Genomic DNA, 24,147 nt, shown 5'->3' with positions numbered 1-24,147 from the left:
GGCCAGCACCGTGCATCCCACCCCCCGGTGCCCCGGGACGTGCAACTCCGGGGCTAGCACCGTGCATCCCACCCCCCGGTGCCCCGGGACGTGCAACCCCGGGGCTAGCACCGTGCATCCCACCCCCCGGTGCCCCGGTGTTTGCAGCCCCAGAGCCGGCACCGTGCACATTCCGCCTCCCCCGGTGCATCCCCGGGGGCAGCACCATGCATCCCAGGCCCGGGGAGCCAGCACTGTACATTCCACCCCCCGGTGCTCCGGTACTTGCACCCCCGGGGCCAGCACCCTGCATCCTACGCCTCGGTGCTCCGGGACGTGCACCCCCGGTGCCCAGGACCGCGTATGTCCTCCTTCCCCGGTGCTCCAGTGCACCCCCGGGGCCAGGACCGTGCATCCCAACCCCTGATGCCCCGGTACCTGCCACCCCGGTGCTCAGGACTGTGCATCCCACCCCCCCCCCGGTGCCCCGGTGCGTGCACCCCCGGTGCCCAGGACGGTGCAAACTGCTCTCCAGTTTTCATCCATCCTAATCAAGTTTAGACTTAAGAATCTCTAATTAATCCACCCCAGTAACTGGGTCCAAATCCGGGCTAACTGGGGTTAAGCACATCTTAATTTAACGCGGTTAGCGCAACCGTTTCCTCCGTGGCTTGTTTTACAATGGGGTGGGCTTTTTTGTCGGGTTTTTTTGGGTGGTTGGTTGTTTTTTTTTTTTCACACCGAGCACTCGGTAAATTGAAGCAGGAAACAGATTGAAAGGCCACGGTCCAAAAATGTTCATCAGCGGTAAGAAAAATTTTAGAACCGGCCCCTTGGAAAACGCCATCGTAATTTTTTTACCGCATTTTAGATGGGACCTGGGACAGTTTGAGATGTTTTCTTGGAAAATTGGGGAGAGAAATCTCCAGGGTTGGAATCTCTGCTGCTTAATTCTCCTTTCACTTCCTCTTACATTAGCTTTTTATTTGCGGGGAGCTGTATCGCAACCCTGGTGCACGACAGCCCCCCCCCCCGCAATCTCTTCTTCTGCAAAAAAGGGAAAAATTGCACCAATTTCGGCAGGTTGAGCATGTGCAGGGGTTGTTTCCACTTTAATAAGACTTTAATTAAGGAAGAATCTGCTCCTGGCGATCCGTGGCAACTCCTGAATCACAGCGGATTAATAAAAAAAATTAAGCTGCCATCCCTCACCTTCAAAATGCTGCTCCGAAAAGTGTGGAGCTGGGGGTGTTTGATGGCGAAACTGTTGTAAATTGAGTGGTTTCAGTCAACCAACAGCCGTGTCCTGCTTGAGACTTGCTCTGAGCAGGTCATGGGCTTTGCATGGGAGGGAAATTGGGTCCAAACCACCCAAATTCACGTCTGGAAGATGGTAAAACTCAGTGTGGCCTCCGTCCTCGCCGTGCTTCGGCAAAATAACAAAATCCTCCAAGTAAAGCGTTCAAACTTCCTATGGACGGCCTGGAAATAAGCCCTAAAACTGCACAATGAAGCACCACCTTGACTTTTCTTTTAAGGAATTCATTCATTACACCTAAACACCCCAAGAATTAAGCACGGCCCCAGTGCCAGGTGAGCGGTAGGGCTGCAGGTTCCTGGCTGGGATGTCCCGGCATCCCGCGGGGTGCTTGGCCGGTGCAAATCAGTGTCCGGAGGTTGGATTTTCCCCTGAATTGCTGGCATTTTCCCGATGGGAAAGCAAGCTGCCTTGCAGATGGCGACAGGAGCTGGCCCGCATGCGTGCATTGATTTCCCCCAAAAAAATCACGTCTTCGGTGATTCAAACCCATCCCTGCTAAAAGAAATAAGTGCCTTTTATTTCGTTTCTTCCTCTTTCTCCCTTTCCCTTACAACCTCCCGTGACGGCACACCCGCCTCCTGGCCACCAACTCCGCGTGGCTTGCTAGGTTTCTAATTAACGGTGGGGCGTTTGGGTAGGTTTGGGATACGGAGCGCTCCGCACATCCCGCAGGGGAGCGCGCCAGCCTCCCCAGCCTGCCTCCGATACGAATTTCTTCCCACTCCAGCAGAAGCAGCTGTTTTATTAATAACAATTTATTAGACCTCCACACCTGAAGAGGTTCTCCAGCCATTCCCAGAGCCACGGCGGTTGCTGGAGTAAATCCGGGAGGGAGCTGTATTGATTTATGCCTGCTCGGGTTTCCTAAGCTACCGGGTCATCCTTTATTGCTGTCTGCTCCTGCTGCGGAGTTAGGAGTTTCTCAGCCAGAGGCGTTGCAATGAGTCGCCGAAATACCGGCTTCTGGTTCAGGGGATTTGCTCCTACATGATTTTTACAGCATTGCGGCCTCGAATCGTGGACATAGATGGAGCAACACCGACATAAACCCTGAGTAACCCAGTGGTAAATCTGGTCTGTGCATCTATTGCTTATTTATAGGGACCTGTAGGGACCGGGGGAGTCCCTTGGTTGAACCGGCTGGAATTTGGTGGGTGTAAAACACCGGTGGGAAAATGAGGAGAAAGCTTTCAAAGGGTGACTCCTAGCACCCACCTTCGGCTTGTAAATCGGATACGAGCTGCCGGAGCCGGGGTTGCTTGGCAGAGCGGTCCTGCATCGCCTCTGGGGCTTGCCGCAAGGAAGGGGGTCCCGTCTGCAGCACGATGGATGCGGCAGGAGGCTGTGCCGTCCCCTGAAAGCCCTCCTCGTCTGCCTAAACAGAAATCATCGTTTCCCATTCCACCCAGAAGACACTCAGCTACGTCTCCTGTCCATCCCTCGTGCCTGGCTTCTCGCTTTGATCCTCAAATCTCTCCCTTGCTCGCCCCAAGCAACCAGAACGTGCAATTCCTGCCTGGAGGCTGTTCCACCCTCTTTTCGCAGCCTGTGGGATAGTTTTTCCTTCGCTTCAGCGGCTCGCAGAGCAGATCCCGTGCTGCTATGAGCCCGCTTTCCTGCTCCTGGCAGGATGCATCCATTAACACGGAAAGCAAACGACACCTTCCCTGCACAGCCTTCCTCTCCCTGCCCTGCCCTCGGCACCTCCAGAGGGAAAACCCCTTTGCTCCCACCCTGGAGGACTCGCTGCCCGCTCCTTAATTCCCCACCGGTGTTACAAGAGGCATCTCCCCTCCATCCGCCAGCCTATTGCGGTCTCTGGGGTTCGGTTAATTCGCTTTAGCTCAATCCTGCTGATTTCTCTCTGTGGCAACCCCTAATTTTCTGGATTTGAGGTTTATGTCCACTCCTAGGAACCCAGAAACCTTTCCCAGACCCTGGTCCTCGGCAAGCACAATCCCGGGGGTTAAAGCATCCTGCTTGGTGGGAGAAGAGGCTGAAGTGGGCAGTTTCCTCCAAACAGGAGAGGATCCTGCTTTCTAAGATGCTCTGAATTGCAGCAGCTCCTCTGAAATGCCATTTTTCCAGGAGCTCTGGGAATCAGATCCCTTGCTTGGGCCACCGAGGACGAATTCAACCGCTATGGATTCAATCTGTGTGCAGAAAGAGGGATCTAAAAGGGGGATCTAAATGATCAGAGGGGTTGTAAGACCGGGATGGATGAGCCGAGCAGAGGATAATGGCAGAAAAGGGACATTATGGTCCTAGGAGGAGTCAGGAAGGATGTTTCCATCAGGAATAAGGAAGGATTCATGGCTGGAGCACCAGGTGCTGTTGTGACCTTGCTGGGACACTGCGGTCACTTCTGTCAGGGGACAATAAATTCAGATTTATGCGGAGTATCCAGCAGTAACAGGAGAGTTTGGGTTTTGGGTTTTTTTTTTTTAGGTTTTATGAGCTTTTTTTAAAAAAATATTATTTTATGAGCTAATCCTACAGAGTTTGGCTTGCCACGTTTAGCAAAACGGGGCTGCAAGAGGGTACAGGAGGGGAGAGATAAACCATGGAGGGAGGAAAGCTGTTAAACTAAAGACCAGCATTAGCAGAGGGATGAGGGGGAGCAAATATCCAGGAATAACTTGGGTGGGAGATCAAGGAGAGTCCAGCCCTTGGAGGGAGGAGGATCAGGAACAAAAGAGCAAAGCACGGTTTCAACACGTACCTGGTGATGCTCACGCACGGGGGAGTGGCCTGTGGCATCCTGCATCCTCCAAAAGTGCCGTAGATGAGGGATCATGCAGAAAAAATATAATTGCCCCTGATTGGGGAGCAGCTCTATTCACAACGTGGCGGGGGGAGCGTCTGGCCAAGGGTTGACCCTAATCATTTCCCCCGCCATGGGACTAGAGAAACGCATCTCTCTGCCCGCTGGTCCCCGTTGTCTCCGGGGTACCATTGTGGGGACGGTGACGGAGAAGCTCCCGCAAGGTTTATTTTCTCACCCCACCATTGTTTTTTTTTTAAAAAAGTTGAATTGTGAGGGTTGCGCTGCTATGATTAATTAGGGACTTTTTCCTACCCATTAATATCCCAAAGCCTTTGGCATTGTTTGAAATGCCAATTATTCACCTCAAACCCAGCGACGGCAATGAAACGACAAAAAAAGAAAGGTGGGGGAAAAGCCGGGGCAGGATTTGCCTTAATGAGCCAAAACCCAGGACCCGGCTGTTCGGGTGCCAAGGGAAGTCATCTAAAATGAATGTCACACCTGGTTATAAATAGGGTGGCATGCGTCGCTGTGCCCATTAACGTAATGGCACATCCCACTGCGATGGGTTAACCCTTTCCCTTGCCCTCCCGTAGGGCTAAATATAGGCAGCCTCCACCCAGCCGCGGCGGTATCGTTTCCCAGCCCATCCGTGGCTGGAAATCGCCGATATACGGAAAATAAACCCCATCCGCTATTCAACACAAGGCTGTGCTTTCACCTAGGACAGCTAGCCTGTTCAACCCAAGCAAAGATATCCTAATTACCTGGTAACGAGCCCGTGCTTATTCCAAGGAGATAGCCCCAAAATCTGCGTTGTCATATCCCAAATTTCGGTGATGCTGCGTTTCGGAGGACACCACCTAGAGAGACTGCACCAGCTTCCCAATGCCGATGGTTATTATATAGCTCAGTGAAGGAGCAGCATCCTTTCCCTTTTAGCCCCGTTTATCCTGCATTTCGTCCTAGCACATAGCAGAATTATCTACATGTATGTATACATAAAGGCTGCTCATAAGCAATAAAGAGAGGATCCAAAATTTCTGGGGAATAATTTTTGCTCCCCGGGTTTTGTCTGCTCTGTTGCGTAAAGTTTTGGTTTAGCATCTCAAAACCAAATCAGCCATTTATTTTAAGGCTGAACAAGCTATGGAAAAGGGAGCCTTAACATATTGCTCTTGGGATGGAGATAAAAAAAAAAAAAATATTTCCTGAGAAAAGTGCAAATAGAGGCAAATAACGGGCAAGAAATCCTTTATTGAGGGGGTAAAGGCAGAGTCACAAACAGACTGTTTTCAAAGTTAAAAACAAATACAAACAAAAGGCTAAAAACTGGGAAATGATATTTTCTCCCCCCTTTAAAATCAGAGTCCAAAGCTTAATTTGGGTCGGATTTGTTACGCTTACACAGCTCGGTTGGCACTTGCACCCTGATTTGGGGGCACCGGGGAGGAGGGAGACACCAGCCATTGACCGAAGTGGTTAAACGCCGAGCAGAGACATCCCCTCTCCGACCCCGCTCAGGTTCCGGAGCAGCATGTTAAGACACAGACAGTCTTTTTTTTTTTTCTTTTTTTTTATTTTTCCTTCCCACCCCCCGTCCTTTCCAGACAGCTACTGTACAAAACAAACCAGAAATTTATAATAAATACCTAACACAAGAGGCTCAGTACGCTGCTACAATCCTTCACTGAAGGGAAACGTATATATACATATATATATATCCTAATATATAACCTCTTTGACTTAAATCAGCGTAAAGGCTACGTGTTGCTACGGGATGGCTAGGGCAGGAATCCCACTTAACATCACCCGGACCCCCCACCTCAACACCGCATCGCCCCATCCTCCCCTTTGCTGGCAAAGCAGCAGGATTTGCCGGCGGCAGGGAGAGTTTTTCCATCGAGGAAAGGGGGATTTTGCATCTAGGAAGGGAGTTTTTGCACCTAGGAAGCTCCAGCTAAGCGACCGCGCAGTGAATATTAAAAAAAAAAAAAAACAACAAACCAAACTGGAAGAGACCCTTGGCATGCACGACTCCTCTGTGATAAATACAGACGTTTTCCTTGGCACCGTCTCAGGCTGAAATTTCTGACCCATCCTAAACGCTGGTTACGACGCTGGAGAGGAAAGGCAGGCTGGCCTTCGAGTTAAAACCCTCGCAGACTCAAAAGGGGGGAAAAAAGAAAAATAACCCTGCGAGGCTTCATGACTTTAGCATCCAGCTATTTGCCAGAGCGAGAGAGAGGGCTTAAATTCCTGGAGATTTAATTAGCAGGCGCAGAACATTTGCCCGAAGGTAGGTCTGAACGACAGCCCAAACAGCTCTGCATCCAAACTCTGCAGCTGGCCTTTATTTTCTTTCCTAAAAAAACAAAAAAAAAAAGAAAAAAAAAAAGAGGGAGACGAGCCCTCGGTACCCTCAGTTCCTGGCTGCAGCCCCCTCGGTTTCAGTAGGGATCACCCATGGGAGATAAAAGCTGAATATCTCGGGTTTTCGATTATGGTTTCTGGCACAGCTCTGGGCGAGCGGCTCATCCCACAGTCCCATCCCGAACCTGCCCGGCCAGCGAGAAAAGGGTCTCATGGGAGCTTAGCTCAGGCAAAAGAGCCAGGAAAAAAAGGATTCGCTCCGCAATTACAGACGGGAAAGCTCAGACATCGCAAACACAAGCCCTCCTCCTCCAGCTTTTCTCCCCTTCCTATGAGAAAAAGGCTGTTCCCACTGGAAATGAAAGGTTTTGCTGGGAGACAAGGCAGAGGAATCCGCACGGCAGCGGTGAGGGGCATCAGGAGAGGAGCTTGGAGATACCAAATCACTCATGTAGCGACAGCAAAACTTTTCCAAATCACATCTCCACTCTCTCAGCGCTGGATGCACGGGAATAAAGATCTCCAGCCTTACCAGGCTCGGTTTTACACCGAGAGTTGCTCGAGCAAGGCTGGAGCCCCACCGCCACATCCGAGCATCCTCACGTATCCCGAGGTGAAGAGCTCGGTCGCCGCGACGGGCTGGGAGAGGCTCAGCATCTGCAGATCCTGGGCTCAGCCCTGCTGCAATCCAAATCCTCTCCAAAATTCAAGCAAAGCTGAGAAAACGAGGACAGGGGGGACGGAAAGCCGGGGACGGGAGAGGAAAGGCTGTCACACCCAAGTGCCCGCTTCCAGAGGGGGGACGGGGTATCGCAATGGGCATTGCGCAGCGAAAGCACTGAATTATTAATTAAGCCTCACGGCACCCTCAGGCAGGCAGGGGACTGCAACCTGGTCCAAGCTTTTTGCAAAGGGATCCTGATTTTATCGGCAAAGCCGCCCACCCTGGACCTCCTCGACCTGCAGCCGGGACGGGGGGACGTCAAAGCCAGGCTCTGCATTATTTTTCCAGCGACAAACCCCAGCAAACCTCGCAAACAGAGTCTCCAACCATGTTTAACAACAGCTCTTTGGAAACACCCTACCGATACGCTTGTTTTCCCCCTTAAACTACAACTTGCCTGCGAGCAGCCGGCCAGAAAGAAAGGAAGAAAGAAAAGAAAAGAAGTGATTCCTCCCCATTTTTTGGGGGTTTGTTTTTGGCCGCCGTTATTCCCCCCTCTGAGGTAGACGTCGATGGGGTGGGGATGAACCGCTGGAGAGTGGTTATTCGTCGGGTGAGTCGGTGATTTGTCTGGCATCCCGGCCGGCGCGGTGCGTGGCCGCCGAGCCCGCCCCGGCTCAGCACTGCCGTAGCACGCAGGCGGCGGTGGCCGGCGGTGGCCCCGGTGAGCTGCATTTCTCCGGGGCGGTGATTTTACCGGCGTAATCGATGCAAGAGGCGTTGCGCGTCCGCACGCCCTCGCCGCAAGTTTGGGAGCAGGGGGACCAGGGACCCAGGCGCCAGAGAGGGCAGGGGACGTCTCCGCAGGGCTTGATGTCCTCGGGCTTGAGGGCTCTGTCGCAGGCGGTGGAGGATTGACCCTCCACGTCCCGGCAATCCACCGTCCGTCTCTGCCAGCCGGAGCCGCAGGTCTTGGAGCACTCGGACCAGTCGCCCAGCACCCACTGGGAGGTCAGCATCGGTCGGATGACGTTGGCCGACTTCTTCTCTTTGCCTTTCTGCTTGCTGAAAGGGACGTCCTTAGGGATGAAGAAGGTGTACTTGACTTTTGGTGGGAAGACCTCGCTGGCGATGGTCAGCAGCTGGACAGTCAGGGGCTCTGGGAGCTGTCGGAAGCTCTGCAGCCTCTCCAGGGTCGTCATGGAGCCGCTGTATTTCAGGATGGTGCCTTTAATGAGGATGTCCTGCTCCATGGCCGAGATGGCAAAGTCTCCGTTGAGCAGGTACTTGCCCTCGAGGGTCCTCAGGGCCAGGTAATTCCCATCGTGACGGACCCCGCGGTGGCTGCGCTGTTTGATGTCGATGTTGGTTGCCCCGGCGGGGATGGTGACGATGTCATTGTAGCCGTATCTGCACGAGGCAAAGGGACGGTTATTTTCCCGGACTAATTAAGAGGAGACCCATGCAGGGGATAGCACTTGGCGAGTGGCATTGTGGCTCTGAAGCCGTCCCTGTGTAACCCAGAGTGCTCAAGAGCTGGAAATACCGCAGTCGTGCCAGATGTGTGCTCGGCTGGAAGATTTTTGCATGCGAAAACGAGCACCGCACTCAAACGAAGAGCCCCACGGTTGCCAGCCTTGGTGGGAAATTCCCCTCGCCCCTTTTTCTTTTGAAACGGGTGAAGCGTTTGGGACTAAAAGCCTGGCTGTGCCCATGATGCTGTCAGCGGTGATGCTGAAGGGTGGCATCAGCTGTAGATAGGTATAGAACAGCTGGACAGGAGAGAGCTGGGGTGCTGCTGGCATCGTACGCTTACGTACATTGGCCAGATGTCGTTGCTAAAAACGGATCAGTAGCTAAACAGTTAACCCAACAGACATCTCCTATTGTAGATGACTTGCTATTAACTTGAAAGCCTTTCCTAGAAGACAGCATCCTCATCCATGGGCGGGTGTCTCGGCACCCTGGGCTCATCTTTGGGAGGGTTTTGCAGGTACCACCATGCAGAAGAGCTGCTGTTGTGGGGCACAGAGCACATTTCCTCCTCGGGGGAGGGTTTCCCTGCCAGAGCCCATCCCACGGCTCCCGGGCCAGCACCGGGAAGGCTTCGGTACTCAGCACCCAATGCCACGGTAATTACTTGCTGCTATAATAAAATGACTCACACCGTGGGGCCGGCAGGATCGTTTTCCACGCATCCCCACGGTCGATGCTGTGGTCATTAATTAGGTTTCGAGTATTTTGGAACAAAGCCTTTGGGTCAAACCCTGCTCTCAGTCACCCTGGCCTGCCTAACCCTGATCTTAATGGGATCTCTTCTTGGCTGTAGCTACCACACTAATCTCTCTTTAGTCAACCGCAAACAATTCATAGGAGAGTGGAAGCCCCATTTCAGCTGGCTCCCTGGAAGGAAACCATTTAGGAAATCTAATTTGACTGCGTGAGTCACCTCGCCGCATGGAATTGGACGCGTTGGGCTTTTGTTATGATCTTTTCAACAAAAGCCTTAAATTCAGCGCCTTGGCAAAGCGACGGAGATCTTGGGCGAGGGAAGCGGCTGCCTCCGTGCCCGTGTCCCAGGGCTGAAATTCATCCCCCAGCCCCGGGAAAAGCTATTGAACCACTTATATCCCTCATCAGCCCTCAAAATACGTGTCCAGCTCACCGCATCGGGGCGAGATGCGTATTGTGAACTCCTCGAGGCGGCGGATTTATTTGCGCTGTACAGAGCCCAGCGCCGGTGTCAGCACCAGCTATTATTTTAGGAAATAAACTCTGCTTGGCTTGCATAAACGCTGCCCCGAAATAAACTCAGCTTAAGCTCCCGAGGTCAGGGAGAAGACCAGGCTGTCGCAAGGCCACCGGGCTGGGGGGGGTGGCATGGCCGCGAGCCCAGGTTAATGGCATGGAGGGGAAGCCAAGCACTCCTCGAGTCCAGGGGTTTGGAGGTGCGATGCTTTCGGTACAGAAAGCAAACTAAATTTACACACCCTAGGAAGAGGCCTAATATTCCTAGCCTAGCACTTCCGCAATAATAAAAAAAAAAATAAAGAAGAAAGGAGAATAAGAGGGGAAAGCTGTTTTTTCTCTCCCCCCAAGCCCATCTCTGCCGGCCCCATCTTCCCCCTTACTTGGATCGGTTGAGCGAGCCGGAGATTTTCCTGCAGGTCGAGCCATTGCCGCCGCACACCCCGCACTTGTCCAGCTTCTTGGAGGACCCCACTACGTGATCGCAGCCGGCCTTGATGCACTGCCCGTGGACGCAGATGGAGAGGGTCTCCGGCCCGCACAGCGTCCCGTCGATCACCTAGGAAACGCGCAGGAGAAATTAGGGCATTTGGTCTGAAATGGGGTAAAAAAAAAAAAAAAAAAAAAAGAAGAAAAAAGGGGTGATTATAATCTTACTTTGGCCTCAAAGACTTTAAATTCGCTCCTCCCCCTGGCTCGGCAGAAGAGTTTGCATCGGTCCCGGGGTGACACTCCGGCGTACTTGGGAACCCACTCCAGGCGATTCCCTTCCAGATCCGTAAAGTTGTAGCTGTTGTACTTCTCGCACTGCTGCTCCCGAAAGCTTTTCCCTGAAAGGAAAGGCGAAACATGAGCCAAAAGCTGCGGGAAGCTGGCAGGAACCGCTGTCCTCGGCCATCGCGGAGATGTTGGAGCGAGCCGAGGACAGTGGGAGGAGCCAGCAGGGGAGGGATGCCGCACACCGCCCACCCAGCCGGAGGGGATCGCAACCCCCAGCAGAAAATTATGCCCCCAGAAAATCGTAGAATCATAGACTGGTTTGGGTTGGAAGGGACCTTAAAGATCATCTCGTTCCACCCCCTGCCCTGGGCAGGGACACCTCCCACCAGCCCAGGTTGCTCCAAGCCCCGTCCAACCTGGCCTTGAACCCCTCCAGGGATGGGGCAGCCACAGCTTCTCTGGGCAACCTGGGCCAGGGGCTCACCGCCCTCACAGCAAAGAATTTCTTCCTGATATCTCATCTCAATCTCCCCTCTTCCAGTTTAAAATGCTTCCCCCTTGTCCTGTCACTCCACCCCCTGATTAAGAGTCAAGGGAGAGCGGAGCAATGGTGGGTCCTGGAGAACGGGGGGCGGGAGGTGAAGCTGCCTTTGGGAATTGCATCCTTACCATCCGGCGGGCACTCGTCGGTGTGGCAGGACTGGTACTTGGCTCGCTGGCCCTCGCAGTACCTGCCGCCGTGCTGGGGCTTGGGGCTGTCGCAGTGGCGGTAGGAGAACTGCACGCCGCCACCGCAGGTCCGGGAGCAGGAACCCCAGGGGCTCCACGGCCCCCAGCCGCCGTCCACCACCGGCTGCAAGAGGACACCAGAAGCTGCTAGATCCATCCCCGAGCTCAGCCATCCCCGGCTGCTCGCTCCCAGGGCAAGCAAAGGTCTGGAGCAATGCTAAAATCTGACCCCCGTCCAGCTCCTCTCCCCGCGTCCCCAGCCGGGGCCCTGGTCCAGCAAAGCACTTAAGCACATACTTCACATGAAGTTATCCCTGACTTCCACCAGCCTGTTCGTGTGCTCAAAGTTAAGCTTGGGTTTAAGTACTTTGCTGACCGACTCAGAAATCACCGCTAATTCCCCCGGCGGGACAAAAAGCGATGATTTAATTGCAGAGCTGCAGCTGCTTGCTCTGTTCCAGACCAGCCTGCACCTTGGCGAAAGGCACGGCAGCATTTTGCCATGAGCTGGGCTTGCCAGTAATCATAGAATCGTTCAGGTCGGAAGGGACCTTAAAGGTCATCTAGTTCCCACCCCGCTGCCCTGGGTAATAAAGATTAACGAAAGGTGCTGCTGAAGGAGAGATAGCCAGGAAACAAATCAGGCAAATCCAAAGCTAGTCCAGCGGACAGCAGGACTGGGGTCAGAGGTTTGGGAATTCCAAAGGCTCCCCAATTCCCTCCCTTACCTGGGGCTTCAGGGTGTCCTGGGGCACACAGTGACCGTCCCAGCAGAGCCCCCCAGCTTTGCAGGGGGTGCCGTCGGCCCAGGGCAAGCTGCCATTCTTGGTGTGGCAAAGGGGCTCCCCGCTGCCCGTCCTGCACCAAAGCTGGGTGCAGATGTCCTCCTCGGTGGTGTTGGGGCAGTGCTGGAAGTCCTTGCCGAAGATCTGCTGGCATTGCTGGTCCAGGCTGTAGAGGGCTCCTCGGCCGGGCAGCTCGGCCGGCAGGGACAGGGGCTCGGCCGGGGCATCGAGCAAGCAGTCACCTGGGCAAGGATGAGAGTTAGGATGGAGATCCATCAAGGCTCGAGATGATGCATCAAGGCTCGAGATGATGCATCAAGGCTCAACGCCACACATTGCACCCGTCAGGGCACCCCCAGCCTCTCTCCGTGCTCTGCTTTGAACCCCCTTCATCCCACCTCAAGAGCCTGAGCAATCAAGGAAAAGGCCGTTCTTGAATGATGATGCTCCTTACCGTGCCCTCCGTCCAGGAATTCGGTGAGGTACATGGCGCTGCAAGGGGACCAGGGCTGGGTCTTGTTCAAGTGGATGAAAAGAGGGGCCATCATATGGTGCTTGCCGAGGGGCCCGAAGAGCCGCTCGCAGGTCTTGGAGTCGTCGTGGGGCATGCTGAGGACGTGGCCTGGGGAGCAGAGAGCATCGGTGAGCAGCAGCCTCCCGGTCCCTGCTCTGCTGCTGATGGTGCCCGGGCTGCTGGGAGCATCTAAGAGCTACCAAGCGGTTCCTCTCGCTGCAAAAGCTAATTTGCTTCGATAAATCAGAAGCGATCAACAAAACAGCGCTTGCTCTGCCGCAGCGGCACAGCCGCATGCAGGGCAAAGCAGCCCAAATGAGCCAGCGCATCCCTAGGAGTAGCAAACCAAGGGGGAGAAGCGTTTGGTCCCACGCCTTAGCTCATCACATCGGGCAAATGAACCGATTTATACCAGTTCAGCCACTTCTAAGTGCCTTTGCTGGTGCAAACCAGCTTCTGCCAGTGCCAGAAGCTCCCCGGTGCTGCCCAAAGCTTGGCGAGTGGTACCCAGCCGGGGGACGCTGGTGCCGGGCTGTGCTACATCCCCTCCCAGCAGCGGCGCTGGGCCACGCTGGGATGAAAAAGCGGAAAATTCCCCCCCCCCAGCCCGCCCCCGGGAAGGGATGTTTTACCCAGTTCGTGAGCCAGGGTGTAGGCTGCCTGCAGGCCCTCGTCCTCGATCACCGAGCAGCTTTTGTTGCGGTCGCACATGGTGCCGATATCCGCCACCCCCAGCGTGTCGCAGCTTTGGTGTCCGCAGAAGTCCTGTGAGCGAGCGGTGCCAAGGCAGGGCGGGGTGAGACAGGGGGAAAGGGGTCCCACGTTTGGTAGCCCCAACATCTCCCAGCAGAGCTGGGCAACCCACCAGTGCTCTGCACCCCAAACGCAACACCCCCCCCCACCACCATTGCAAGCTCCATCCTTTGCATGGTGGGGGGATCCCTCCTCTCCCTCCAGGGACACCTCGACCCCTTTCTTCTCGCCCCCTCCAAGGCACCCTTCAGACCTGTCTCGTCAGCAGGATGGCGGTGTCGTAGTGCTCCGGGTGCCGGTCGCTCGGGGGGTTGAACTTTTGCTGCCAGCTGCAGAAGTTGCGCAGGGTGAGGCCGCCATTGTCGGACACCTCCGGCCCCGCCGCCTCCTCGTCCACCACCAGCACCTTCACCACCACCAAGTTGATGGAGTTCTTCAGGCTGGGGTGCTTGTAGATGCGAGCCGCCATGGACATCAGGGTCAGGACGTGGTTCTGCAGGGAGACAGCGGCAAAGCCCGGGTGAAACCTTCTCCACAGAGCTCTTCTTTTTTGTTAGGAAAGGAGAAATCAACCTCATTTATGAAGCCTACTATGGCCAGACCATCTCAGGCACCATCAGTGATGCTCTACACCTTGTGCCGGGGGGGAGGACGGGCAGGACAAGCTCACCTCTGCCCATCCTCTTCTCCAGCCGTCGTGTCTCACCTGCCACAAACCCTCTGCACCCAGAAACCTTCCAGGAAAACCTCACGTGTCTCCCTGCGAGTGCTCTTGCATGTTCCCACCGCATTAACCCTGCCCTCGCTGCCCCGGGGCAGGAACCACCTCATGCACCACCTCCCGCGGATGCAAAACCACCCTCAAATTGCTCCGAAACTCCTGCCCGAGCTGTTCATCAGGGTTTGAACCCAACGTCCTCGGTGACAGACCGAAGCCAAAGCACTTTGACGGCCGAGGCTTTGCCCAGCTCCGCGACTGGGACCATCAGAGATTACTTAATATGTCAAACGCGCCAGCGATGTTTAGGCTGATGTAAACATCTTATCGGAGCATCGAAATTCCTCCTCTGCTTGGCACCCGTTCACGGCCCCGCAGTCAGGAGGAAAAAATGCAGCTATTACACAATGTGGTATTGGGAAAGAGAAAGTGGCTTCTCTCCTCCCCAGACGAATTACACCCCGCGGTCTCGCTTCAGCGCCACTAGCTAATTAAACTGGAAGGACTCGGTGGAAGCCCTCTCCGACGGCTGATTTTCGCCCAAAAATCCATGTTTCCCTGCGCGCTCATCCACCGCGATGCTGCCGGGACGGAGACATGCACAAAATGCCATTTTCTTAGAAAAGGAAGGAGATTTTTACGGAGATACCCCCCCTCCTCTTAACAGCGAGGGCATATTTGCTGCACCGAGAGCAAAAGAGCCGCTCGCCCAGGGCGGTTGCGGCTATTTTAAATGATTCTGCCACATTTTATCCCGGCGCTGGCAGCTCCACGTAAACAGATGTCTCGCTTCAGCAAGACGTATCCCAAGGCTCGTTATCCGAAGGGCAGGCCCCGGCAAAGACGATGGGAGCGCTGAATAGACTGGTTTATTTAGACTGGCCGGATCTCCACGACGTGACTCACATCCCAGCCCCAAGCGTGCAACAAATGTCACGGAGAAGCCACCGCCGAGGCGAGAAACCCAGGCGAGATCCCCACGAGCCGTTGTTCCAGGGGAACTGGGGGAATTGTTTACCCCATGGGGAAAGTCCGTTGGGAAGCTCCCTAAAAATAGCACAAAGCCTTCCTAAAAATCACGCACGTGAAGACCTGGAAGGATGCTCTGCGCTGGAGCGGCGCATCATGGGGTCATCCATCATTCCCAAGGGAGAAAATCCTGCAATCCTGCCCCATCCTTCTCTAACCCATTACAGGTTTCTCTCCATCCCAGTAGTTTTCACCCGGGAGTTCTCAGTCCCTACTGCAACCTCCCCGGGACACTGACCCTCGCGTCCTCAGGGTGACATCCAGCCAAGAAACCCTTTCAGCCTCAGGAACGGAGGGATTCGGAAAACATCCATGCGCCTTCCCTTCGTCTGGAAAGCGAAGGCGGAAAGCGAAGCGAACAAACAGCTATTTAGCGCAGATTAAAAGGTCAGATTCACTTGTCCCACCATCTGGTGTGCATTTATACCCATCCCCGGACCATGCGGGGCTTGGTTGGGTTTCGGATGGATCCCGACTGCTCCGAGGAGAGCAGCAACCCACCTGCGCCACCTTGGCTTGGCTGAAGGGTTTGAAGCTGGGGCCAAAAGCGAGTTACAGGCTCCCCAGGGCTCAGGAGATGCTGAATGAGCACTTTTGGCCAAAAACTGGCTGCGGATGAATTGAATCCCGCTCGTCCCGTCCTCCCCGTGCCTTTGCAAACGGACTCTGGCTTGAGGAGCCACCTGGGAGGGAACGTTGCCTTCTCCGGAGTTTCCTTCCCAGCATCCAGGCTGAGGATGTGGATACTGCGATCAGATGCCCGGCGGGGGGGGGATCAGGTTTGGGCAGCCCAGAGGCGCAAACAGACTGGTTTCTGCCTCCTTGCGAGGCGCCGCAAGAGCGCAAGGCTCTTCCCTGCCATTTCCAACCAGCATCCCGGGAGATGGCGGCGGGATTTCTGTCCAACTGGTAAATACAGCTGGAAAACCAGCCCCATACCTGCTCTGGGGGGAGAGGGCACCAGCCCGAGCCTGAGAGGATCGCGGGAGCAGCCCTCCTCCGCCCCACGCAGGGCTTGTACGGCCAGGCACATCCCAGCAGGGGTTTCTACCGCCCAATGCTGCGCCCCAAAACCTCCTACCTCTTTTTTTCCCCTGGCTGCAATCCCTCTGCTCTCAAGAAGGTCAAATTCCACCCATTTTCTCATCAAAATGGGGGGGGGGGGGGATGCCTTTTTTTTCCTGACACACCTGCATTACAGCAGCTCTGCTACCCCTCCTGCCGCAGCATCGCCGCTTCTGGGCACTTGTAAGCCCAAGCACGCACAGGTACCACCAGCATCACCCAACGCCAGACTGCCAGCAGCAAACAGCACGTGCAGAGGGTTAAAAATGGCAAAAAAATAAATATAAATCAGGGCCCGGGGAACGGAAGTGGCTGTTTTTAACCTGACAACATTGAAGGATTTCGCTTTCCGACACGGGCGCTTGCAAAATCTCTGCTGACATTCTCCTCCGTGGGAACCACTCGGAAGCCGAAGCCTGCAGAGATCCCCGAACTGCTTTGGTTTTTCATTTTCTTTTAATTATTATTATTATTATTACCTTTGGGGGGGAGAAACTGCTCTCGCACACAGGCTAAACTATTATTGTGGTATGCGCATAATGATCTAATACCGCCGGACCCACCCAGTGCGGATGGATGGCGGGGAGCACCCGTACAACACCCCGGCACGACTCGCCTCCCTCCGACTCGCTTCCCATCTCCCGGAGATTAATGCTCACCCCAACGCGGGGCCGTGGGTTTGTTTGGTTGTTAGTAAGGTTGTTGGGGCTTGCTTTCCCCCCGCCCTTCCTTTCTCCCTAGAAGCCAGCATTTCTGTGAAGGCGGGGGGGAATGAAACGCTGAGATTTCTGGAGCGCGGACAGATGGAAGGAAGCAAACACGGGGTCAGACGCAAGGCCTGCCCGGCTTTTAAAAAACAACTGGTAAAAACATATCCCAGCCTGTCTCTCCCCCCAAAAAGCAGCGTCGGCACGCTGGCCCCCTGGCTCGGACACCCGCGGCAGCCGCCCTGCCAGCCTCCTCCTGTGGTTTGAAGCTTGGGCCAAGAATTCCCTTGCAAAAACGTGGGCAGCAGCCAAGAGAAACCGGGGGCGGGGGACGCGAGGGGGACACTTGGGGGACACCCTCCTGCCCTCCCAGCTCTCTGCCCCATCCCTTTTCTGTTTGTCACTTGATTTCCCCCCCCCTTCTCTTTCCCCTTTTTGCTGGGTATTTGGGGCTGAGCTGCGAGAGAAGGAATTACCCCCTTTTCAGGGCGGGGGAAACTGAGGCACGAGGAGGACCGCCACCACCTCTTTCGCAGGCACGGGTGGACACAAAGCCAAACCCCATCCCAAGAGCATCATCCCGGGGCAGGATCGCTGCGGTGGGAGCCAGCTCCCTCCTCGCTGAGCCTTTCATACCGAAGCCCTTGATAATCGGCCGTCACCGTGCCAGCGGCGGGGCCGGAACGCGGCAGCTGTTTAACATTAACGGGTCGACGCGAGGAAGCGAGCGCAGGGGCCGGGGGAATATTTAGGGAGGCTGCCCCGTCCTCCGAGCCCTCGCATCGAAGCTCGGGGTGCACAAATCCCAGAGGAAGAGCACCGGCGATGCCGACGGATGGCAGCGCCCGCGCAGGTCCCCCCTTCGCTTTGCAAAAATCCCCTTTAATCCCACCCGGGGTTGCCTTTGGGATGGGCTCAGGAGGGGACGGGCTCCTTTTGTCAAGGGATTAAGCGCACTCACCCGCTCAAGCTGCAAATTATCCTAAAGCGAGCCTAGGAGCCGGACACGAGGGGACCTGAGGCTCCGGGGTGGCTTTGGCTTTACCTCCGAGGTCACTTTGATGGTGGATCCGGGTGTGGGATAGGGGGACTCCAGCACCCACCTGCTCTGAGAGGGAAGGGATTGCAACAGCACTCCTAAAAACCTGGTAAATCTGCCTGGAAAAAAAAAACAAAACACAAAACCAAACAACCCACCCACAGAAGTCAGGCGAGGAATCCCAGCTTAATCAGATCGATCTGGTTTTGCCGTGGTCCTCGGTCACTACCAGCTCTCGGAGTCGGGGACGGCAGACTCCTCGCTTGCAAGTGCAAGGGGGAAAGGGAAGGGGCTCGTAGCCATCGTGCTCGCAGAGGAGAGCTTGGAAACGCGTCTCATCCGCACCCGAGAGACGGGAGAGATCCCACCACAGGAATCCCACTCTGCCTGCCAGCTGGCTGGGGATGCTGCGGATGGTTTCGGTAACCGCCTGTTGCTCGAGGTGTCTCGGCAAACATCCCCCGAGCCTCGCGGAGCCTCCCCGCAAGCTGCAGGTGCTCAGCCCAAGCGCCCCTTTATTCTGCGCCTCGCAGGGATCAGCCCCCACGCCGCCTCCTGCCTCAGTTTCCCATACTCAAAACCCCCCACTTAATTCTGTTCATGATGCTCACCGCCCTTCGTTTCCTGAGCGTTTGGGGTACTTTTGCAGGAAAAACACAGAGCATAACTCATGTGGCCAGCCTGGGGCCTCGCACCCACCCCTATATAAAGGGGGCTCTTCCCAATCACTGCAGGTCACATCCCAGCACCTCCTCCACCACCTGCTCACAGGTGTTATTGCTCAGCACTGTCCTCCTGCTAATGCCCCCCCCCCCCCGCCCCCCCGCCCCCCGCCCGCCCGCCCTCCAAAATACCCCATCTCCTGCCAGCACCAAGCCGGAAGAATGATAATTAACCCCCAAATTTCAGGTCTGGCTCTGCGCTCCCTTCGTCCTTTCCTCCTGGTTTCCATGAGGATTGATGGAGGTGGAATTAAGCTCTCGTTACCTAAACGAGGTTAACAGCTGAGCGATAATGGCTCAGATTGATTAGAAATAGATCATTAATAGCATTTTCCTAGCAACCGCATGGCATTGATTATCACTCGCAACGCTTGAACACGTCTTACGGTGACTATCTCCTACTTGAGCTCTTGCAGCTTATGCAAGAAAATAACTGGGAATACAAACAATGCTTGTGACCTTTAATGAATATTTGGTAATTAAAGTGTGGTTACGGGAAGAAAAGTCACCAAATAAATATGGTTTCTTCTGACTCAACATTTCTGCTCCCTAGGCATCTCCTAGTCAGCTCTCGAAGATCTCACCAGCACGAGCAAGCCATCACTTTTTTTTTTTGGCCCCAAAACCATAGGTATTTGGGGAGAAGTGGGATGACTATTTGGGCTCCTGAGTTAGCAGTAACTTAGCGCTTCTCCCTGCATTTTTGCTGCTGAGAACAAAAGACACAGAAACACAGCAGGTGGCTTTTTTTTTTGTTGTTGTTGTTGTTTTTTTTACTGCTCCACGAGGGCTGGTTCTGGTTAAAGTTTTCTCCCAGCTACTTAAATACGCTATTGCTCCGTTCATCCCAACCGAGATCTTTAAAGCCTGCCTGCCCATCACGACGTACCCTGAGAGATGATGCAGAGATACTGCTCTTGGGGACAAAGAGGAGATGATGGTAAAAAGGGAGCCAAAGAGACTGAAAACACGCTGGCAACCAAGGAGGGAGCTGTCACGTACCTGCCGGGCAGCGTCACCCTCTCCCAGGGCCGTACCAGCCAAACCAGGGCAGGGTACCAGCGTGTCAGCCCCTTGGTTGTCTATACGTGCCTTCTCCCAGGTTTACCCAGAGGATTGTTATTTCCTCTCCCTAAAATACATCACCTTATTTGCAGCAGGAGAACCCTGGGTGTTGTTTAAAACCATCGGGTGCCCAGCTGCTTGCAGAAGATGCAATACACTATTTTTTCCTGTCCTTTTGGGGGAATCGGAGACCAGCTTCACACCCCTGGGAGAGTCATTTCCACCCCCATTTACATGCCTGTTGCTTAGAATCCTGGTTACTCCACGCAAACTTTGTTTTTTGACTGCTGTGAGCTCTGTGTGTGTGTGTGTGTGTCTCGAAGCGCAGCATCCATCGCTCCTTAATCCTCTGCTATCTGTCCCTGCCAGCCTGGCGTGGTGGCACGCAAGGAAAAACAAGCAAGGGGCGAAACCCCAGTGATGCTCAGCAGCTGAAATCAGCTGGAGCTGCAAGGTTTAGCATTTCTCAAGGTCTGAGCAGGGCTGGAGTTAAAACGCTGCTCTATCAGGAGGGGAGAAGCTGGCTGAAGCCCCCAGGGGAAGGGCAAAGCGTGCAGAAATGGCAATGCCAGGTTGCCAGAGTGGTTTCAGCTGCCCGACTGCTCCCCGCTGAGCCCCGGCTTCAAGGACTAAGAGCCCCTGTACCCAACCAACCCACAGCAGAGAAGGAGCAACTTCGGTGCACCGTTATCCCCTTGCAAAGACCCGTTTCAGCCCAGGCAAACCTGAATTTGGACCCGAGGACCAAACAGCCCATCGCTGCAGGGAGCGGGGCGGTGGGGAGCTGGCTTTGCAAGAGATGTGAAAAATAACCTGGTGTCGATGAAAACGGCTGGGCAACAGCCCCAGAGAGGGATGCAGGCGGGGGACATAACTGGGGTCTCTGCTCCCGGGGTCTCCGCAAAGCCCAGCCACCGGCAGGGTCTCTGCAGCCGGAGCATGTTGAAGGAGAGGGAGAGTTTCTGGTGGTGGTGGCTGGGGGAAAGGGTTGTTCGTGCATCTGCTCGGCTGCTAACAGGTGGCTCAGGAGCGGGACTACGCATTACTCAGTTTATTTACTATCTGGCCCCAGCTCCTATCCGGAAGGGAGTTAAGCCCATTGCTTCGCAGCACAGCAAGAAAGACATTAACCCACTCTGTGCCTCTTCTGTGGGGACACCAGACGGATGGGACATGACAGTGTCCAGCCTGTGCAGACACAGGCTCCCCCAGAAAGGATGCTCGGTCTAGGAAAGGGTCCCCAAACACGACTGAACCCCATAGATCAACCCCGCAGCCTTTGCTCCAGGGATTTACAGCCCCTAGACAGCAAGGAAAGGTGGGGACAGAGCCAAGGTCCCCCACCCCGTGCCCAGCTCACTCTCCCAAGGTGGTCTCTGGCATCCCGGGGATGCTTATAGGATCGTAGAATAGAATCAAAGAACAGTTTGGGTTGGAAGGGACTTTTAAAGACCATTTAGTCCAGCCTCCCCTGCAATGAGCAGGGACACCTCCCACCAGCCCAGGTTGCTCCAAGCCCCGTCCAACCTGGCCTTGAACCCCTCCAGGGATGGGGCAGCCACAGCTTCTCTGGGCAACCTGGGCCAGGGGCTCGCCGCCCTCAGTGTAAAATATTTCTTCCTTAGATCTAGTCCCTGCAGGGGCCGGGCAGGCAGCAAGGGGCCCCGGCAGCGGGCAGAGCTAGGGGGCTGGGGGCACAGGGGGGCTGGAGAGGCAGCAGGGACAGAGGGCTGTGGGTGGGAGGAGGAGGAGAGGCAACAGGGATGGGAACAGGAGGGGATGGAGGGACGGAGGATGGAGGGGACAGAGGGGATGGAGGGATGCAGGGCGAAAGGAGGATGGAAGGATGAAGGGGAGAGAGGGATGCAGGGGCAAGGGGGAAGGAGGATGGAAAGGCGACGGGGACAGAGGAGGAAGAGGATGGAGGGGCAGCGGGACAGAGGGATGGAGAAGCAGCCGGGACACAGGGACAGAGGGACGGGGGAGCAGTGAGGACAGAGGGATGGACCCCACCAGCCCTTACCTCCACGTCCTCCCCGTAGAAGCGCACCATGGAGGCATCAGCCACCAGCAGCGTCTCCACGTACCGCGCCTGGGAGACGAAGCGCTTGGCCCGGCGGAGCGGCTCCCCGGGGCCGGGGGCGGCGGCGGGGGGAGCCCCCGTGGGGGCGGCCCGGCGCTGGAGGCGGTGCAGGCGTCTCCAGGGGGGTCCGGGCCAGGGATGCCCGAGGGGCTGGAGCTCGTAAGCCGCCCCGTCGAGGAGAAAAGCGGCTCGGAGCCCTCCTCCGCAGCGGCTGAGCGCGGCGGGGGCATCGGGGCTCCCCTCGACGGCTCCGGCGTAGAAGCAGCCCCGGCGCGGCGGGCTCCGTCCCGGTGGTCGCCGGCCCCCCAAGCGCTGGAGGCGGAGGCGGGGGGCCAGAAAAGCGGCGTCGGGGCGGAGGCGGAGGACGACGGCTCGGCCGAAGGCGGCCAGCCGCAGGGCCAGTTGCCCCGGGGGTGCGGGCAAGCGGGCGGGCAGCAGGGGCTGCGTCTCCCGCGGAGGCGGCGGCAGCGCCCACGCGTGGCACAGCAGCAGCAAGTGGAGCGGAGCCCGGCCCCCCAACAGCAGCCACCACCCCCGCCGCCCCATCGCCCGGCCCGGCCGCCCCATCGCCGGGCTCTCGGCCGCTCCCCCGCAGCCTCCGCGCCGGCTGCGGAGCCCGCTGTATTTATACTTTCTCCCCCCGGCTTTGACATAAGAGGTTTATTTTTGATCTCTCGCTGTTCCCCACTCCCCTCCCCTGCCAGCCAGAGCCTGGGGGAGGAGGAGAAGTGAAAGAGAGAAAAAAAAAAAAAAAAAAAAGAAGAAGAAGCAGCAGCAGAGAGAAGAAAAAAAAAAAAACACCACCAAAAAAAAAAAAAACAACAACCCACTTTTGGATGGGATTTGAGGCCAATCAGGCGCCGGGAGCCCCGCCTGCTTCCAAGTGTCAACTCCAGCCTGTTACTCTCCCAACATTAACCCCTTCAGCCCAGCCGGGGCCCGATCCTGCCCAGGCGGGCATCAGAGGGGCTCGGGGAGGTGGTCCTGCCCCATGGGGTTGGGATTTGGCACACGGTTCCCCCCCCTACACACACACCTCCCCACCACGGGAGAAATTACCCCAGGGAGCTGATTCTTCTCCCATTTTTCCCCAGCATCCTTTCGATGCTGGAAAGCACCAGGCCTTTGCCAGCTGGAGAGCATCTCATTTCAGCCTGCGAGGCAGAAGGTGCCCCGGGGGGGGTTTTGCCCCTCGGTTCCCATGTCCTTCGCTTAGCCGGGGACAGAGAGGGCTTTGGGCCCCGGGGAAAGCTACGACAGCGACAAATCCAAGGAGGTTTCCATGCCCTGAACAAACAGCTGGGTCCACATGGGGTTTCCTCTGGCTGGAGTAAGGCAACGGGCTAAATCGGACTTGTGGAAAATACCTATGAGAATAAAACAATGCAGCCAGTTCCTCCTGTCGCTTTCTTTTTTTTTTTTCTTTTTTTCTTTTTTCTTTTTTTTGTGTGTGTGGGGGGAGATGTTGTGCTACTTTATTTAATAGCCAGATTTGTCCCTTTCAGATCAAGTTTTTCTCCCCATCCTCATTCCCTTGCAGTGAGTGAAAATCCTACAGGACTATAATAAAATCTCGGGCTGCAAAAGCAGGTAGCTACTGTCGTGTGCTCAACACCAGGAGACGGACAGAAACATGCTGTCCCTGGCCGGGAACCCGCTCAGCACCAGGGAACAACCAGCTGTAATGGAGAATGGGAAATTAAGCTTTACATATTACTCCTTCTTTCCTCTTAAGCCCTCCTTCCCCATTAGTTCACGAGATTCCTGGCCTTTGGAGCACCCTTTCTGCAGCACTGGGATATCCCGGGATGTTCTTGCCACAGTTTGGGGGTGGTGGGTCCTATTCTGCTCCTTGTCCTGGTTTTCTAAGCCTTTTAAAGGGAGTAGCGCATGCTCCGGACCGGGCTTGTACTGCTTTAACCTTGCTGTGGATGCAAGCCCAAGGACCAGCTCCTCTGCAATGTAGGCTTTTCTTTTTTTCTCCCCCCCTTAGCCTTATCCTAAAAGGATCCGAAAGGGTAAAGCAGCATTTGGCACATCGGGATTCCTGGGAAAACAGAGTCTGGCCACAGCTGAGCAACGGGGCGTGGAGTTAAAGGCTGCTCTCCCTTTACTTGAGGATGTATTTACATCTGCCCGTCTATTATTATCTCCACTTAAAAGCCGCATCCCTACCTATATAGTAAACACACAGCCCTGGCTCTAAATAGCCGCGCTGCCCTGGGGCCAAGGCTCTGATTACTTCTGTCTTTTTAAAGTGCAGGGTTTTTGCGACCGCAGGAGGGGAGGAAATAATAATTTAGGGGGGGGGGGGGGGAAAAAAGCGACCCCAGGCACGGTGTAGTTCAGGCCAGGGTGGGTTTTCC

At 55.5% G+C, this 24,147-nt stretch overlaps 1 protein-coding gene across 1 annotated transcript; it reads right to left on the bottom strand.

The window, feature by feature from the left end:
• Positions 1-5,316: 5,316 nt before the first annotated feature.
• Positions 5,317-22,417, bottom strand: ADAMTS8 (ADAM metallopeptidase with thrombospondin type 1 motif 8). Its single transcript, XM_063355402.1, has 9 exons — positions 21,722-22,417; positions 13,607-13,846; positions 13,233-13,365; positions 12,541-12,708; positions 12,030-12,328; positions 11,242-11,425; positions 10,510-10,682; positions 10,236-10,411; positions 5,317-8,514 (listed from the first exon to the last, which is right to left on the bottom strand). Exons 1-9 carry the CDS (start codon positions 22,346-22,348, stop codon positions 7,782-7,784), a joined length of 2,733 nt encoding a protein of 910 aa, XP_063211472.1. The 5' UTR covers positions 22,349-22,417; the 3' UTR covers positions 5,317-7,781.
• Between the last annotated feature and the right edge of the window lie 1,730 nt (positions 22,418-24,147).

Source organism: Chroicocephalus ridibundus, chromosome 18 (assembly GCF_963924245.1).
Source record: "Chroicocephalus ridibundus chromosome 18, bChrRid1.1, whole genome shotgun sequence".
NCBI classification, from domain to species: Eukaryota; Metazoa; Chordata; class Aves; order Charadriiformes; family Laridae; genus Chroicocephalus; species Chroicocephalus ridibundus.
Note: the sequence above shows the minus strand (reverse complement) of the source record. Positions and strands in the feature narration are given on the sequence as shown.